At 37.0% G+C, this 18,259-nt stretch overlaps 1 protein-coding gene across 2 annotated transcripts in view; it reads right to left on the bottom strand.

Moving 5' to 3' along the window:
- The window catches only part of LOC124824169 (kinesin-like protein KIN-14B), a 49,911-nt gene that overhangs the window by 24,921 nt on the left and 6,731 nt on the right, over positions 1-18,259 (bottom strand). The window contains exons 3-13 of one of the 2 annotated variants that reach the window (XM_088093793.1): positions 15,360-15,483; positions 8,162-8,248; positions 7,766-7,936; positions 7,523-7,629; positions 7,193-7,324; positions 6,923-7,101; positions 6,021-6,182; positions 5,733-5,824; positions 2,458-2,609; positions 1,854-2,027; positions 524-670 (exon numbers count right to left, since the gene is read on the bottom strand). In XM_088093793.1, the coding sequence (XP_087949919.1) occupies positions 524-670; positions 1,854-2,027; positions 2,458-2,609; positions 5,733-5,824; positions 6,021-6,182; positions 6,923-7,101; positions 7,193-7,324; positions 7,523-7,629; positions 7,766-7,936; positions 8,162-8,248; positions 15,360-15,483 (1,527 nt within the window). The remainder of the gene's footprint in view (positions 1-523; positions 671-1,853; positions 2,028-2,457; positions 2,610-5,732; positions 5,825-6,020; positions 6,183-6,922; positions 7,102-7,192; positions 7,325-7,522; positions 7,630-7,765; positions 7,937-8,161; positions 8,249-15,359; positions 15,484-18,259) is intronic. The other variant, XM_088093794.1, reaches the window with a different exon arrangement.

The raw sequence follows: 18,259 nt of genomic DNA, 5'->3' as shown, positions 1-18,259 counted from the left end.
TCAATCTAATTGATACTAGTACCATCAGCTACCAAATATCTATAGGATTCTAACACATCCATAATATTAACCAAGATTAATTAGTTAATGTGGCTTTGCTAAATTGCATACAAACTGCAAATGATGATCCTGCTATGTCAGTATTTAGAACATTGCACACATTTTTTTGAAATAACTCAAATTGTTATCAGGAAACAACAGGTAATAAAAAAAATTGTGTGGAAATGACAAACGAAACATTTCTAGATGTGCTCTAGTGTTTTCTAACCCAGCAGAATGGAGATTTTATTGCATGGAAGAGTGTTTCAAAGATAACTAATTCTATAGAGAAATTAAAATACCACTACTTCCTAAGATGTATTGAACATAGCCATTCCAAGTATATTGGATACATGAAAAAATAAATATTAAAGAAGCTCCTCTCCTAAATACTCCTATCTCCGACAAAATTATTGAAGAAAATGAACTCAATAAACCATTCACAAAGTACTTTAAGATTTTATGAAAACTACTAAATATTAACCTCCAAACTTTTAATGGTTGAATCGCGCTGTTGTATCTGCAAATTTTGTGCTTTTTCTAACTGTAACATATGAGCAACTTGATTTCTAAGCTGAGAATTTTCTTCTTTCTCTGCCTTATAAGTATCAGCCAGCAAAATATGCTCTGCCTGCAGAAAATAAAGCAATGATGTTGCTCACTGACAAGTATCCTGTTCAAGCTAACAATCAAGTATTGCAGCACAGTTTGCATGTTCAGAAAAGTGGGCATCAAGCATATCTTGTACAAACGTTCACATCTCTCTGAACAAAGGCACATGAAACATTGACTCTTCAAACAATAGCCAATAGAAATCAACTCCATAAAAGAATAGACAGAATAGGGGGAAAAGTGAAAGAACATCACCCAATTGGGATGATAAAAGAACATCACTTGGCACAAACTTCTCCACTCTTTAAAATTTAGGAACACAAGGACAACAGCAAGAAAACTTAGCAAATTTGATATCCAATGAAGAGAGGACAATGACTGTCAATATATTTTAGGAAATTTTACATATTATTGCCATGTATTTAATTTTTTATATTTTTTGTATCTTGCTATTATTACTAAAATAACAATCCCACATGGATTTGTTCCGTAGAATAGGCTGCTTTATTTCCTAAAATATTTGATAAGCTCTAGTATATATATCCAATGTATGTAAAGAGAAAAATAATAAAAAATATATTCTTTCTCCTAAATTTAAGATGGTATTAGAGCTCTCAATCCTTTGGAGCCTCTGATCATGTGATTTGATTGCAGCCTTCATTGTTGTCCAACTGATACGTACTCAAGTGTTATGGAAGTCAATGAACCCTTGATCCAAGGAGGAGGAAATAATAAAAATAGGTGGGGCAAAGTTTATATGAGGAGAGAGAAGGGTGACGTGGCTTCGTGAGTGGCATGTGTTAGTTAGAAGAGAGAGAAAAACGGGTATGGGTTGTTATAGATTCTGAGGTGTAGGATGTGAGGGGACACATTTTGTTTTTGGTGGATTAGGAGGGGGAGAATTATTACGATTCTTCTCAGGAGTTTGGCTCTTAGCTGAGGGTCCTTGGAACATTCTAAGTTTTCTGGTTTATCATAATAGTGAATTTGCACCACTTCACTTTCTATCGTTCATATTTTTTATTATTCCGCTTGTTAGTAAATTCTGACATCTAAAACCAAGTTTCATCGCAGCCTTCATCCCTAATTGAACTCAAATACTCATTAACATTATTACAACATGTCATGCATATACACAGAATTTTCAAACCACTAAGCAACACGTCACCACATACTATACTATAATTAGTAAGCATTTAAACCTTTAAATCTGTCTGCAATGCAGACGAAACTTTCCATGCCTTTTGTACTTCATTGAAGAGTAGAACACACTGATCATTTGCATCTCTAAGTGCTTGCTTAAGTCTCAGACCGTCTTGTTTGAGATCTTGGATTTCTTTTTCCTTCTCATATAACTCTTTACGTGCATCATTTGCCTATAAAACCATCACAACTTAAATCTGGAACATATATAGTAAATATGTAATCTTGAAGTATGTTGAAATTACCACCATTTTTTTATAAAGTGATAGAAATCTGAGTACAATTGAACTTCCCATGGAATGAAAACATTATATAAGAAAAGATATAGCCAAGTCCAAGCAATTTCTCAATTACACCGCACAAGAATCAATCTTTACATGCCAAGTAACTTTTCATTAGACCAGCAAACACTGTCTGAAATTTGAATTGAGAAAAAGGATGGGTTCAATCCTAAAACATTATATTCATATAACTATTATACACCATAAGAAGAGTTATTATTTTTAATTGCTTTCCAAAAAACCCCAGTTGGAAATGAAAAGCAAATCAAAAGTAGAAGACTGTCTTTTTCCAAAGGAGGAATGGGATTATGGAAGAACATACAACATCTCTCCACTTCTTAATTGTATCTCGATTTCCAAGGCTTAAGACAGAATTACGAGCTCTGGCAGAGAAATTGAGAGACAGTAATGTCTCAGATAAATTCGAAGAATTTGGACACACATTTACAATCATCAGAGATTTTGAACTTCCACCTAAAACATGAAAAAAAAATTATAATGAAAACGTTATCACATGTCTAAGACCAAGCAGAAATAATCACATGTCTAAGACCAAGCAGAAATAATTGAATACCTAGTTATGAATAAATAGTATATGTGTGTGTATAACTACATTGAGTGTCGACTTTCAGGACAAAGAAAAAAGAGCAAGAATGAGCAGAGGTAAATTATTTCAAATTTATATAAAGAAATGAAAGTAAATATTTAGTCTCACCTCACACTGGTACCTATGTTTCTATATCCCATACAAAAGAAGACGTTATCCTTTGTTAAATAAAAATTCAAAGGTTAGATCCAAATTTTGGTCCCTGTAGTTTCCTTTCAATTTCATGACCAAAGTACTTTTATTCTCAAATCAGTGCCTCGGCTTAAACTTAAGTATTTTCAAAACAACATTATTTAACACCATTGTTAGTTAGTTAATTGAGTTTTTCTTTATTCAATAGATTTCTTTTACCACCATGTAAATCAACTAGCACGGGGATGTTCTAGCTTAACCGATGGTCTCAAATGTGAGTTCTACATATGCAACTGCGTTAAATACTAAAAGGGATAGCATTGTTGCCATAGTGGTCCAACTTAATTCAGACAGGATTACCTTTTGTGGAGTATATCAGTGCTCTATATAAAAAATAGATGCTTCTTCATGCGGTTTTTACCTATAAGTCTTCCTCTACAGATGCTCTGTCATATTCTGGTCAGAGCTCTGGTCAGAGCTCCTGCAGACACTCAATTCCAGAGTGTCTTCTTAATCATATAGATGCTCCTTTTTTAATGTTAATATATCCAGCAGGGATATAATGTGTATAAGAGAAAACAGATTAAGAAGGAGTTGTTAGTTGGGTTGTTAGGGTGAGTGAGATTTCCTTTATATAGTTGGGCCGTCCTGGTATGCAGGCGACATTTTGGGATAATTTTGTAGATTGAGCTTTAGCTCTTAGTGAAAGGGAAACCCTTGGAGGAGAGAGTGCTCTCCTATTTTTGTGTTCTTTTCAGTCTATACAATAAACAATATTACTCTTCTTTCTCTTTTCAATTTTGGGTTACTAACAAATTGGTCCAACTTGCCAGATCAAGAAGGTGTGGAATAATGGAAGGGAGAGTCAGTGCCTTGGAAAGATTGACCAGCGAACAGGGTAGAGCCATAGCCAAATTAAGGGAAAGTTTCCAAGAATTGAAAGAAATGATACAGGAATAACAGAATCAAGAAAGGAACTCAAAAGGAAGTGAGAAATTTGTCATGAAAGGAAAGAATGAGGGGAAAACAGGTATGGATGCTGAGAAAAATAGTCTACAGAACATCAAGGCAAGAAATTCTCTGAAGAAGGAGAGTACATGGCTAATGATGAAGAAAATAAATAAAAATGATATCCTCAGAGTAGTAAACTAGATGAGGAAAAAGAATTGTTGAGGCCGGGGGTTAAAACAGTGGGGTCAGGGAGCAACCCAACTGAGGCCCCAGTGTCCATGGGTGCATCTACTATAGCAGTTAAAGATCCATATCCTGAATTTCCTGACGTTATAACACCTGCAGATCTTGCCTCTAGCAGTGGCCACAAAGGAATTTCCAATTTTCTTGCAGAGATGTTATTAACTAGCCATTTTGAATTACTCACAATGAAAGAAAGTAAAGATGGTAGGAAAGAAACTTCAGTAATGGAAGCAGTGCAAACAGTTTCAGAGCGTACTGCGACACTTGTGCTTTATGGGGATGACCAAGTAATTCTAGAAGACTAAAAGTAGAAATGAGAAAAGGAAAGTCGTCGTGAAGATTTGCTACAGCATTTTTGAGTCATGCAAGAACTCATTGGTTTTCCAGGTCTTTTGGTTTGAAGCAGTTCTTATCATTAATGAAAACGAAGGAGCTAACAATTCTCTCATATCAACCACCACCCAAGCCTCCAAATCTAAAATTACAGACAGTAGCGAATGGGTTCCCTTCCGATGATAACACAATACTATACTGTCATGGGATCAAGCTTCACTATTCCAACCTTGAGAACAAGGTTGTTCTGCAGTTGCGTATAATAATAAGGATATAATGTGTGCGATAGGAGTAAACAAATCAAGAAGTAGTTGTTAGTTGGGTTGTTAGAGTGAGTGAGATTTCCTTTATATAGTTGGGAGGTCCTGGTATGCAGGGGACTTTTGGGATAATTTTGTAGATTGAGGTGACCTCAGCACAGTTGATAGCTGCCCAGATTATACGATCCTATCCAAAAAAGAGTATAATCATTTTTGAATTTGATTCCTCCCGTAACATAAATAAAGAAAATCAGAGAAGAACGCATAAATAAGACAAATATGGAGACGCCACAATCTAGCACACTAATGAGTCAATGAAGATTCTTCACAAATATCTCAATGTTTGATAAGAACCCGTGTTTTATGACAATAACCAAGAGAATCCTCTCTCAATGAATTCAAAATTCAAATATTGCCTATCAAAAGTTTTAGGCTCTAATACCATGTGGAATATAGTAAAACTAGATATTGGATTAATCTCTCTTGTGTAGAAAATATACATAAGGTAATGTATTTATAATAATGAGAATGTGCCCAAATACAAACGAATATGAAAAAATAACATAATTAACATAAGGATTATGTTTTCCTAATTAACAAACACAACTAAAAACAAATCTCCTGCTTACAGATTCCAAAAGCTAAATTTATAATCAAGAAACAGTTCCATAAATTCTAATCAACATATAAAAGAGAGATAACAAAAAATGGTAACACTAACAAAAGACTACATACCTTCAATACACTGACAAAATAAGCCAGAAAACAAACAAATCAAGTAAGAACAAGACAGGTGCCACTTGAAGTGGAGCAGGTTTGGATTAATAGTAACAACAATCCAATTAGAGAACGAAGAGTTACAGCAAAAACAATGCACAGTATCAAGTATTGAACAGAAAATATAATATCACGCAAAAGTCACACCAAGCATATAAAACTTATTAGCATTTTAAGAGGCACGTGCAATTTCTGTTGTAATTTTTAATCAAGAATCAATGTGTCTAACAACTTAAAACCATATAGATGTTACCATAAGCTTATTAAAACAAAATAAAAGAAAAATAATAATACCAAGAGAATCTGCAAGTAGTTTCGTCAACACTGAGTTTTCATAAGGAATAACATCCTTTTTTGATGTCAAAGAAGATAATACATCTCCCAGCCTGTAAAAACATTTTCAAAAGCAACAAAAAGTAAGACTCAGAAAATTCTAACAGGTGGTATACTGAGAATTGACATTAGACATTAACTTTACGTGGGTGAACAAAGAACACCTTCGACTACTAAGCTAATAAATATAAAGTTGATAGGGAAGAAAAAATTGAAGAGTTCAAAAAACATTATGAAAAAAAGACATACGCTGAAAGTGACTTCATAACATGAAGCATATCTGTGACACGCTCACCACTATCATCTTCTGATATCAAACCTTCACTTCCAGCCAAATCAACCAGAGACAACTTGCTATATGAGTTTTCACCGCTGATCAAATTGTTATAAAATATGTGTATGGTAACAATCCTGAAAATACAAGGCATAAAATGAAATTCACTAATCTGAATTAATGTACACTGTACAGCATGTAAAAAACATCAACTTTCAGAAAATAGTGAGCACCAATATCAAAATGGTAAGAACCTCGAGAATCTATCTGAGAGAACAATTATAGTGGCAGTGATAAATTCAGAAAAACATTAAGACATAGCTAAACTAATTAATATTGTTGCTTACTAAGCCCGTATATCTAAATTTTAGAGCCTTCAATATTTATTGTTTCCTAATATTACTTTAATTAGCCAAAAGTCCAATGTGTTAAAAGAACACTAGAAGCTAAAAAAAGGTTAAGCATATTATATTAATCCCTCTATTTCTATTTATAAGACCCAAATTTGAAGTGGTGTTTTTTATAAGATTCAATTCATAATGTCTCTTCCATTAATTATTTTTGGACTAAAATGTCCCTCATTAGAAAAGAGAGATTGTACAAGAAAACACTTAGACAATAGAGAAGAGTAGTGGTGACACGTAGTTTTGGATCAAAAATATAAATTTAAGACAAATTTATTTTCATCAGCTAACTAAACCACTTTCCTCAATCATGGTGAATTAGGTATGAGGTGTTATGAATAGGAACGGTGAGAGTATATTGTATCATTGGAGAAAGTATCCTATCAATAGAAATCAATCATATGAAACATTAAATAGAAATTATAAAGTCATTTTACAATGTAGCCATGCATAATATAGGCCAGAGATCATACAAATGAGAAACATTAATCTTTAATGGATTATTTCCTCGACTCTGAAATGCAGCTTTCAAAACCCTAGAAAATTCCATAGGGTTATCAACTTTTTCCTGCATTAGTTCTATGAGATATTCAGGTGAAGCTAAACACAGTTTAGGCAAGTTTTTCCCTGACTCCAAGATCAGATCCCTTATCTGTAAGCACATAAAAGGAGCAGTGAAACCTTTATAATCCCAAGTCAAACTAAACCAGAAAGAGTTACAAAGGAAGTTAAAAGAAAGAGACCTGTTCGTTATAGAGCTCACAAACAGTAACGCAGAATGTATATTGAGAAGTAGCAGTTGTGTCCAAGTTGGACAAGTCAAACAACTCCTCAAAGCAACGAGCATATAATCCCCTATCATAGCTTGATCCTTCCTGAGAATAATGAATGAACATTGCAGATGCAAATTATCAGGCATTATTAACTCGATGTATAAATAATTAAGCTCACCCAAATGAGAGGTATTTCAATTTTATATCAACGTTGAATTCTAGACCCTCATCCAAATATCTATTTCTTTTGAAAGAGTAGGATAACAACCAGCACACACAGCGAAAGACAGAAAGAACAACCATAGTGTGTGTTTTTCCAGAATGTGTTTGTCCATATGCAAATAAGGAAATATTATATCCATCCAAAGCTGATTGCACCATTGGTTGAACATCACTGAACAACTCAGCTGCAAACATAAGATAAGAGGCAATATAAGCAAGAAGCAAAGCAGACCAGGACCAGGATTTTGAAGTTGGAACCCCCTAACTAGTCCCTCCTCCTGCAACCCAAAAAAATAGTAATATAGAGTAGAACCATTTTACCCTGTCCAACATGAGGTCCGTAAACTCTGTCAAATTCAAATTCTTTCTTTGAGTTAGACAAGGATTCATCGCCAGTATTTACTCGTATGGTATAATCATCTGGAAATTCAACAACTGAGAAACCTTCATCTTCAAATAATGGCCTAGCTCGGCAGAATACCCTTATGTTACCTGCAAATAATAGAACCATATATAACAGCTAAATGGACCATCCCAGTTCAGCAAAACATCCATTTTAGTATGCTTAAAAGTAGAGGGGCCATGTAATTAACAACTTAAATTACAATGGACGTATATTGCATATTACATAATACACAAACAGCATTGCAAAGGGACCAAAAACAAAGTCAATACAAAGAAGCCATCAATAGTAAAGAAGCTACATATAGCAATCACCTTTAGATGTCAATAAGTCATTGAACAATTTCTTCTTTTCATAGATCACAGAAGATATTCTTGCCTCAGTTTCAAGCGAAGATTGATCTGACATTCACAGATGAAGCCCAAAAAATAAAAATAGAAAACCATCAGCATAATGGCTTAACAAGAAAAGACATGGTAGATGTACGTACATACACATTTCACATAACTTCAAGTGCTTCAAGAAATTAATGGAACTAGATATGCATCCACTACATTTATTGCTGTTGCACAGAACATCATATTTACAAAAAAATAAAATCTCATGCCTACTGAAAGAAAACATGCCTCAGATAAAACTGCTTTAAGCCATGTTTGGTTTGAACTTGCTAGGAATTAGATTTAAGAGAAAAAGCTCTAATGCACCAATTCATTTTTGGCCACGGTATCAGTATCATATTTGAACATCTTAGGAGTTAGATATATCTTTTGTTATGTTGAATATATAATTATATATACCTTAACATACAAACACACACACAGATATTGGGATGGACGGATTTGCTAATACAGTCATATGCATTTTTTAGTTGGAATGCTTTAACAGCCAAAACCAAAAATATACGACAATTATACAATCATCACTGTTAGATATTAAGATGTGTGTTTTTGTTATTTGGGCTTAGTCTATTCTGTATTAGGGCATTGGCCCATATCTTACAATATAAATAAACTACCCTATGTGTATGCTAAACACACAAGGGATATTTTCTCCCAATCTTCTCTATTTCTCATATGGTATCTAGAGCACAGGAATAGTTCCAGTCAACTCCACGGTCTCCGGCACCTATCACTGTCGCCGTCGTCACCGCCGCCGCCGTCGCAGCCGCCGTCGCCGCCGTCGCCGCCGCCGCCGCCGCCGCCGTCGCCGCCGCCGGAGTTCCAGAATCGACCGGCGACCACACCATCGGGATCGTCTCGGCCGGGCGACCACCGTCGCACGAAGATCGCGGCGATCGGAGAACCCACGCGCCGCCACGCGCCGCCGCAAGATTCGCCGCTGCCGCCGCTGCCGCCGCGCGTGCCGGCGCGTCGCCGGAGCTTTCCGCCGCCGATCAGCACCGCCGTGATCGCCTCCTCGCCCTCTTTCCGGATCTGTGGTCGTTGCGTCAATCGGAGCACTTTGAATTTTTAGGGTTTCTCCCTCTCTATGGCGTCTTCCTCGTCTACAAACACCTCTGTTGGTGGCTCATCTTCTGATCCCTCAATATATACCAATTATGTGAATGTACACTTGTCCATTGACAAGTTAGATGGCACAAATTATGCAACATGGGCGTCCGACATCAAACTTTGGTTGAAGAGTCAGGGGTACTTAGATCATCTTACTCAAAATGTGACTATTGCTCCCATAGATGACACTTCCCGCTGGATGAAAATTGATGCTCAGTTATGTATTGTTATAAAGTCCACCATTCACTCCTCACTGAAACAAATGTTTCGATCCTATGAAACATGTTCAGAAGTATGGGCACAAGCGAAGTTGTTATACACCAATGACACTCAGCGTCTTTATGGTGTTTGTCAGGACCTATTAACTGTTATTGGTCCGCGCAATCCTGGTCCCATGGCAGATTATTTGGGTAAAATTCATGCCCTTCTTCATGACTTTAATGATATATTACCTCCTGCTTCCACTCCTGCTGAAGAATTGGAACAACGATCAAAGTTCTTCATGTTGTTGGCATTATACGGACTCTCTGATGATGTTTCTCATGTCCGTGATCAGATTTTGGGTTCTCCTGTCATACCCAACTTTACTTCTACTTGTTCTGCTCTTTTGCGTATACCGAGCAAACCCGTCACTGAGACATCCTCCCATACTGATGATTCCTCTGTTATGGCTGCTCAACGTGATGATCGAAGTCGGTCTCGCAAGCCAAGTAAAGGACGTCCAAAATGTGACCATTGTGGCAAGTTAGGCCACAAGATTGATAAATGTTATGCTCTCCATGGACGTCCTCCTCGATCTGTAGCAATGGCAAATTCTGATCCACCTCCCCGATCACCGTCTGCAGACCATCCTACTTCATCTAATACCATAGACAAACCTGCACTCTTCAACGAATTTCTCAGATGGTATGAGGATCATCAGCACTCTGGTTCCACTACATCTGCATCTGTTGCACGTACAGGTACACCTTTTGTTGGTCTAACTCACTCTCTCGGACCTTGGGTCCTTGACTCAGGCGCCACTGATCACATCACCGGTAACAAGTCTTTGTTTTCTTCCTTGTCATGTCCTGATAATTTACCCTTGGTAACAATGGCTGATGGGTCTAGAGTCTCATCTCATGGTATTGGTACTGTTAATATTTTTCCATCCATATCCATTGATCATGTACTTTATGTCCCTGGGTCTCCCTTCAACTTACTGTCCATTAGTCGTTTAACTCGCACTCTTAATTGTGTTATTTCATTTACTAAAGATTCTGTTTGGTTGCAGGACCGGAGTTCGAAACACATGATTGGCACAGGATGTGAGTCTCATGGCCTTTATCATCTTCGTCCTTCTCCACATGTTGGCGTAGTCATGGAGTCACCATCCCTTCTTCATGCTCAGTTCGGTCATCCTAGTCTTGCCAAACTACAACAACTTGTCCCGAGGTTGTCCACATTATCAAGTTTGTCGTGTGAGTCTTGTCAGTTAGGGAAGCATACTCGTAGTTCCTTTCCTCGTAGTGTCTCACAACGGGCGTCGTCTCCCTTTTCATTGGTTCATTCTGACATTTGGGGACCTAGTCGTGTTAAGTCCATTTTAGGTTTTCAGTATTTTGTTACTTTTATTGATGACTATTCCAGATGTACTTGGTTGTTTTTAATGAAGAATCGTTCTGAGTTGTTTTCTATTTTCCAATCTTTTTTCAATGAAATAAAAACACAGTTTGGGGTTTCTATTCGACATTTACGTAGTGATAATGGCCGTGAATACCTTTCTCAACAGTTTAAACAGTTTATGGCTTCTCATGGCATTCTTCACCAAACCTCATGTGCTTATACCCCTCAACAAAATGGGGTGGCTGAGCGCAAGAATAGACACCTTATTGAAACAACTCGTACACTTCTGATACACGGTCAAGTACCCTCACGCTTTTGGGGTGATGCAGTTCTCACAGCATGTTATCTTATCAACCGCATGCCATCTTCCGTCCTAGATAACAAAATCCCTCATTCTATCTTATTTCCTCAAGACCCTCTGCATCCATTACCTCTTCGAGTTTTTGGGTCTACATGTTTTGTTCATGATTTTAGTCCTGGTCTTGATAAGTTGTCTCCTAGATCTCACAAATGTGTCTTCTTAGGATTTCCCCGGTCACAAAAGGGCTATAAGTGTTTTTCCCCATCTCTCAATCGTCATTTTATCTCTGCTGATGTCACTTTTGATGAGTCTTCTTTTTACTTTTCACATCTATCTTCTAGTTCTGTACCTCTCCCTGTTACTGTTGATATTCCTCTTGTCTGTGATCCTCCTGGTGATACTCCACCCCTTTTGTCTTCTCCTTCTTTAGACTCTCATTCACCACAGGCTCATCCTTCACCTCCACCACTTCAGGTTTATAGTCGCCGTAATTGCCTACCTCATGACTCACTTCCGGTGCCGCCTCATGTGTCTCCTCCGGCTCCAGCAACTGAGTCTGACTTGCCTATTGCCCTCCGTAAAGGTATACGCTCTACCCGTAACCCTTCCCCCCATTATACTGTTCTTAATTACCACAGATTATCTCCATCATTTTATACTTGTCTCTCATCCATTTCTTCTGTGTCAATTCCCAAATCTGTGGGTGATGCCTTAACTCATCCTGGTTGGCGTCAAGCTATGATGGATGAATTAAGTGCCTTACAGGAAAGTGGAACTTGGGAGCTTGTCCAATTACCATCTGGAAAGTCTGTTGTTGGTTGCAGGTGGGTGTATGCTATCAAGGTTGGTCCTGATGGTACAATTGATCGTCTGAAAGCTCGACTGGTTGCCAAAGGCTACACACAGATTTTTGGTTTGGATTATGGTGATACTTTTTCTCCAGTGGCAAAGATGACCTCTGTTCGCCTATTCATTGCCATGGCCGCTCTTCGACAATGGCCTCTTTACCAACTTGATGTCAAAAATGCTTTTCTCAATGGTGATTTGCATGAAGAAATTTATATGGAGCAACCGCCTGGCTTTGTTGCTCAGGGGGAGTCATCTGGATTGGTATGTCGTCTTCGCAAATCCTTATATGGCCTAAAACAGTCTCCTCGGGCCTGGTTTGGTAAATTCAGTTGTGTTGTTCAACAATTTGGTATGTCTCGCAGTGAAGCGGATCATTCAGTGTTCTATCGCCACTCGAGTGCTGGATGTATCTACTTAATAGTGTATGTCGATGATATTGTTCTCACAGGAAGCGACTATCTTGGCATCTCTCAGATGAAACAACACCTTTGTCATCATTTTCAAACCAAAGATCTTGGCAAACTTCGGTATTTTTTGGGTATTGAAGTAGCACAATCCAGTGATGGTATTGTCATATCTCAGAGGAAGTATGCGTTAGACATCTTGGAGGAAACAGGGTTAATGAACTGTAAATCTGTTGAGACACCTATGGACCCTAACATCAAACTCCTACCAAATCAGGGGGAGCCTTTCTCAGATCCTGAACGGTACAGAAGACTAGTTGGTAAATTAAACTATCTTACTGTTACGCGTCCTGACATTTCCTTCGCAGTTAGTGTGGTGAGTCAATTTCTAAACTCCCCATGTGAAGACCATTGGGATGCAGTTGTTCGCATACTGAAGTATATTAAAAGATCACCTGGGAAAGGTTTGCTATATGGCCCTAACAACGATACAAAAATCGTTTGTTATTCAGATGCTGATTGGGCTGGTTCCCCTTCTGATAGGAGGTCTACTTCTGGATATTGTGTCTCTATTGGTGGCAACCTGATATCTTGGAAAAGTAAGAAGCAAAGTGTTGTGGCAAGGTCCAGTGCAGAAGCAGAATATAGAGCTATGGCATCAGCTACTTGCGAGCTTGTGTGGCTTAAACAATTGTTGAGTGAATTGAAATTTGGAGATGTCACTCACATGATACTTATATGTGATAATCAAGCTGCTCTCCATATTAGCTCTAATCCTGTCTTCCATGAGAGAACCAAACACATTGAAGTTGATTGCCATTTCATTCGAGAAAAAATCATATCCGGAGATATCAAGACTGAGTTTGTTAATTCAAGCAACCAGTTGGCAGACATATTCACTAAGTCCTTACGAGGACCTAGAATTGATTATCTTTGTAACAAGCTTGGAACATATGATTTATATGCTCCAGCTTGAGGGGGAGTGTTAGATATTAAGATGTGTGTTTTTGTTATTTGGGCTTAGTCTATTCTGTATTAGGGCATTGGCCCATATCTTACAATATAAATAAACTACCCTATGTGTATGCTAAACACACAAGGGATATTTTCTCCCAATCTTCTCTATTTCTCATAATCACTTTTATTTTAAATAATTTATTTAAGGATATTATAGGAAACTTTTATCCAACCATCACCCAAAACTTCCTCCCTTTCCACCCATTACTATGTGATGACACTACAGCTAGCAAAGTTGTTGATGCTGATGAAGAGGTAGCTGGCCTTCAGCTTGCAGACCCAATTGTCGGAGGTAGACAAAGTTGGGGAGGAAAGAGAGATGAGGTAGATGTTAGGCTTCAATGGTGTTTTTATTGGCAAAAGAACAAGGTGATGGCACAATGTTCATGGTGAATCCAGTTTGAGTTTGCTGCTTGGTCAGATATGGGCTCTAGAATGATTCTGCCTTCCAAGATTCATTAGATAGATCTGGCGTTGGGTGATGCAGAGCACAAATTCAGTGATTTTCCCTACTTATCTTTCTTTCATACCATTATTCATTTAGTTTCCATTTCTGGTGATTGAACCTGATGTAGGTAAATGACAGAGTGATTCAATTTCATATTCTCAATTTCATATTCTCAATTTCAAATTCTTAGGAAATGGTTTAGCCAAAGCTCAATCTTACTAAATCAACTCATAAAGTGAGCATTTCCCTTATATTATGTATCTTAGCACTATCTCTAGACAATGTAGACCTTGGGTTTTTCCGATACACTATCACATCCAACACTATTGGACTCGGTACATGTATAATATGGTGAATGATCGTTTTAATGGATTTAGGATAAACTCTCGTCCCATCTCAGAAAGTGGTTTAGGCCTAACTTTATCCTATAAAATCAACTTGTAAAATGAGGATTACCCTTACTTATATTATACCTTTTGGCACTATCTTTAATCAAAATGGGACTTTAATATTTTTCGCAACAAATTATCTAAAGGATAGGTTTTAAAGAACTGCAATTCATAATTCAGATTGAGAAAGTGAAAGTGATCTACTAATGAATTATTGAGGCCATATTAGACAAGCTTCTAGAAGCATTTCTAAGAGAAAAATAAGAATGAAAAATGAAATGAAATTTTTCATAAGTCAAAATTAGTTTATCAATAACCTAATTTCTAAAAGCTCTCTCATAGTTTTCCTAAATTCTTATTTTTAATCTGTGCATAAGCTAATTTTAGTTTATTGAAAAACTCATTTTCTTTAATTTTCTCTTCTAGAAGTGCCCTTAGTTAAACTTGTATTGTATCTACAAAGAAAGTTGTGAAGTTAAAGCACAAGGAGATAAAATAATAAAGGATAATAATCTGCAGAAAGAAACAGTGGTTGAATGTTTTGTTTGAAATGAAATGGCGTAGCAACCAAAGAGAGAAATATTACTTTCAATGGTTAAATATTAAATTACTATAACAAACCCATTATGAATAAATCAAAATAAAAAGAGACTATGGGATATTTTGTCCTATGCTATGAATGGACTCCAAGGAATTCAGAATTTCACATAAGATCTGTGTATTCAGGCTTTTGCTACTGATATTACACTGGTGTCATCGGCAGAGTTATAACAAATATACTGCACAGCTGACATTTCTGGTAGTCATTCTTATACATTCATAACTGTAGAGCTTAATTGAATGAAATCTGCCTGACCATGCATTTATTTAAGTTGTTTATCTGAGTATATAAATGACCCAATCAACCAAAAGAAATAACACTAAAAAAGACAAATATCAAACATAGCTGAATATCTAATGGACCACAAGTGGGCCAAATAAGTGTTACCTAACTTGTGGGCTTTCTCCGCAAGAACACCAAGATATCGTGTCACTCGGTCAAGTTTTGCATTTGAATATTCTTGAAGTTCACTTGCTTCTTGTCTTAACTGCAGGTAGTCATTTCTTGCAAGCTGTGCAAAATACCTGGTGTAATTGTTAACATGTGTCTAAAACAAAAATTTCCATAATCCACAAAGATCAAGTAGGAGAGCAGACCAAAAAAACATATAGTTGAAAATAAGACTGATTTATTATTCTCAACCATAAAAAATACATTCTCGTATCCTCTATTTATAATAATCTAATTCTCCTAAAAAGGAAAATAGGAAAACTAGGAAAACAAAATAAAATAAAAGATTATATAGCTATTTCCTCTAATTAGGAAGATTATAAAGATATTTTCTCTAATTACAACACTCCCCCTCAAGTTGGTAAATGAATATCAATTATTCCCAACTTGCCTATAACATCTTGAAATCTACCCGGAAGAAGCTCTTTTGTAAAAATATATGCTATTTGAAGTTCTGTAGGAACATGAGTTGTAATCACTAAGGTTGTCAAACTCGAGAGTTTACATAAATTCATGAGAGTCCAGTAAACTCAAATCGTAAACTCGTAAGAGTTTACTTTACATGAAAAAAAATATAAATTCAAAGAAATGTTTTTCATAGAAATATTATTATTGTAAAACATAAATTGAAATGTCAAAGTCTCTACATCTAATCTCTTCATCATCTTCATCATCATTTTTCCAGAACATTTTTACTTCTACTTTCAATAATTGTTGAAAATGCACTTGGATTAGATTCTACCGAGTTTGATGCGTTTCCAGACATAACAAGATAAACTCTTTCACTACAAACATAAAAATAAAATGCCGAACAGCTTAAAATATTGTAGCAGCAAGGGTTGTTCAACAGTGCAGTGTGTAACATTTTATTTTTGAAAAATAAAATGAATGGTGCAGTGCTATAAAATGAAACCCATTAATATTGTGTTGTAAAATGCTTTGGTAATAAAACATGAAATCAATTTAAACATCACCAACAGCATAGGTGGCAGAGGGTTTACATTTACACAACCCGTGAGCTCTACAATTGAGAGTGACGGTCAGAGACGACGGCGGTGAGATCGACTGCGACAGCGAGATCAACGGCAACGGCGAGATCGATGGCGACGACACGAACGGCGCGAACGAAGGCAAGATCGAACGACAATAAGGAAGGCATGACGGAAGGCGAGATCGACCACAGGATAAAGGGCGAACCTGATGAACGACAGCGCAACAGAGGCGAGATCGAACGATGAGATTGACGGCGAGAGCGCGAGAAAGGAGATGAATAGTGAGAATGAAAGCAGTGAGTGAATCGATTCAACAAAAGCTCAAAAAACCTAATCTGGTGAGCCCTAAAAAAATTTCTTCTCAAACTCGCAAAATCGGAACCCAACTCGCGATTTTAGGCGAGTTTAACATGCCTATCACCGAGTCTACCGATCCCACACCAAAAACGAGTTTGCTTACGAGTTAACTCGAAAGCACCGAGTGAACTCGTAAACTTGACCGATTTAACAAGTTAACTCGCGAGTTTGATAACCATGGTAAACACAAATCCTCTGTCAAGATTATCTTTGATGAAATGTCTGTCAATTTCAATGTGTTTGGTTCTGTCATGCTGTACTAGATTATGGGCTATGCTCATAGCAGACTTATTGTCACAGTGTAGTTGCACCAGGTTCTCCACTTTGACTTTAAGATCGTCCAAAATGATTTTCATCCAGAGTCCTTCACACATTCCTTGAGCAAGGGCTCAAAATTCAGCTTCTGCACTAGAAGGGGATACTCTATCTTGCTTTTTGCTTCTCCATGTTACCATACTATCTCCAGGAAATACACAATACCCAGAAGTAGATTTTCTGTCAGTAATAGAACCTACATAGTCAGCATCAATATATAGCTTCATAGTCAATTTGTCTTCCCTTTTGAATAATAACCCCTTTCTTGGACTTGACTTCAAGTATTGGATAATTTTGTCAACTGCTTGCATGTGTCTCTCTCTTGGATCATGCATAAATTGGCTCACTACACTCAAAGCATAAGAAATGTTTGGTCTTGTGTGTGATAGATAAATCAGTTTTCCCACCAATCTCTGATATTGGGCCTTCTCTACAGGAGCACTTTCTTCACTTACAATTCTGTGATTCTGTTCTACAGGAACTGTTGAGGTTCTACATCCCAGCTTTCCTGTTTCTTTGAGGAGATCAAGTACATATTTCCTTTGGGAGATGAAAATTCCATTCTTGGAGTAGGCAGCCTTTATTCCAAGAAAATATTTGAGTTTTCCTAGGTCTTTCATTTCAAACTGAGCTGCCAATTTATCTTTTAATGCCAATTTTTCTGTTTCATCATCTCCTGCAATAATCATATCATCCACATAGACAAGTAATAGAGTGAGTTTACCAGTAGAAGAGTGCTTTATGAATAGAGTATGATCTCCTTGGCTTTGTCTGTATCCCAAGGAAACCATTGCTTTTGTAAATCTTCCAAACCATGCTCTAGGGGATTGCTTAAGACCATACAATGCTTTCTTCAGGAGGCATACCTTGTTTCTTTCATTTTTCACTTCAAACCCTGGGGGAATCTCCATGTACACTTCCTCATCTAGATTTCCATGAAGAAAGGCATTCTTCACATCTAGCTGGTGTAAGTCCCATCCAAAATAGGCAGCCAAGGAGAGAATAACTCGAACTGTATTCATCTTTGCCACTGGGGAAAATGTCTCCTCATAGTCAATCTCATATGTTTGGGTATATCCTTTTGTCACCAATCTAGCTTTATATCTTTCTATTGTCCCATATGCCTTATGTTTCACTGTGAATATTCATCTACACCCTACTTCCTTCTTGTCT

Source organism: Vigna umbellata, chromosome 7 (assembly GCF_029865625.1).
Source record: "Vigna umbellata cultivar VRB3 chromosome 7, Vumbellata_1.0, whole genome shotgun sequence".
Classification (NCBI taxonomy): Eukaryota; Viridiplantae; Streptophyta; class Magnoliopsida; order Fabales; family Fabaceae; genus Vigna; species Vigna umbellata.
This window is presented reverse-complemented; position numbering and strand designations above follow the sequence as displayed.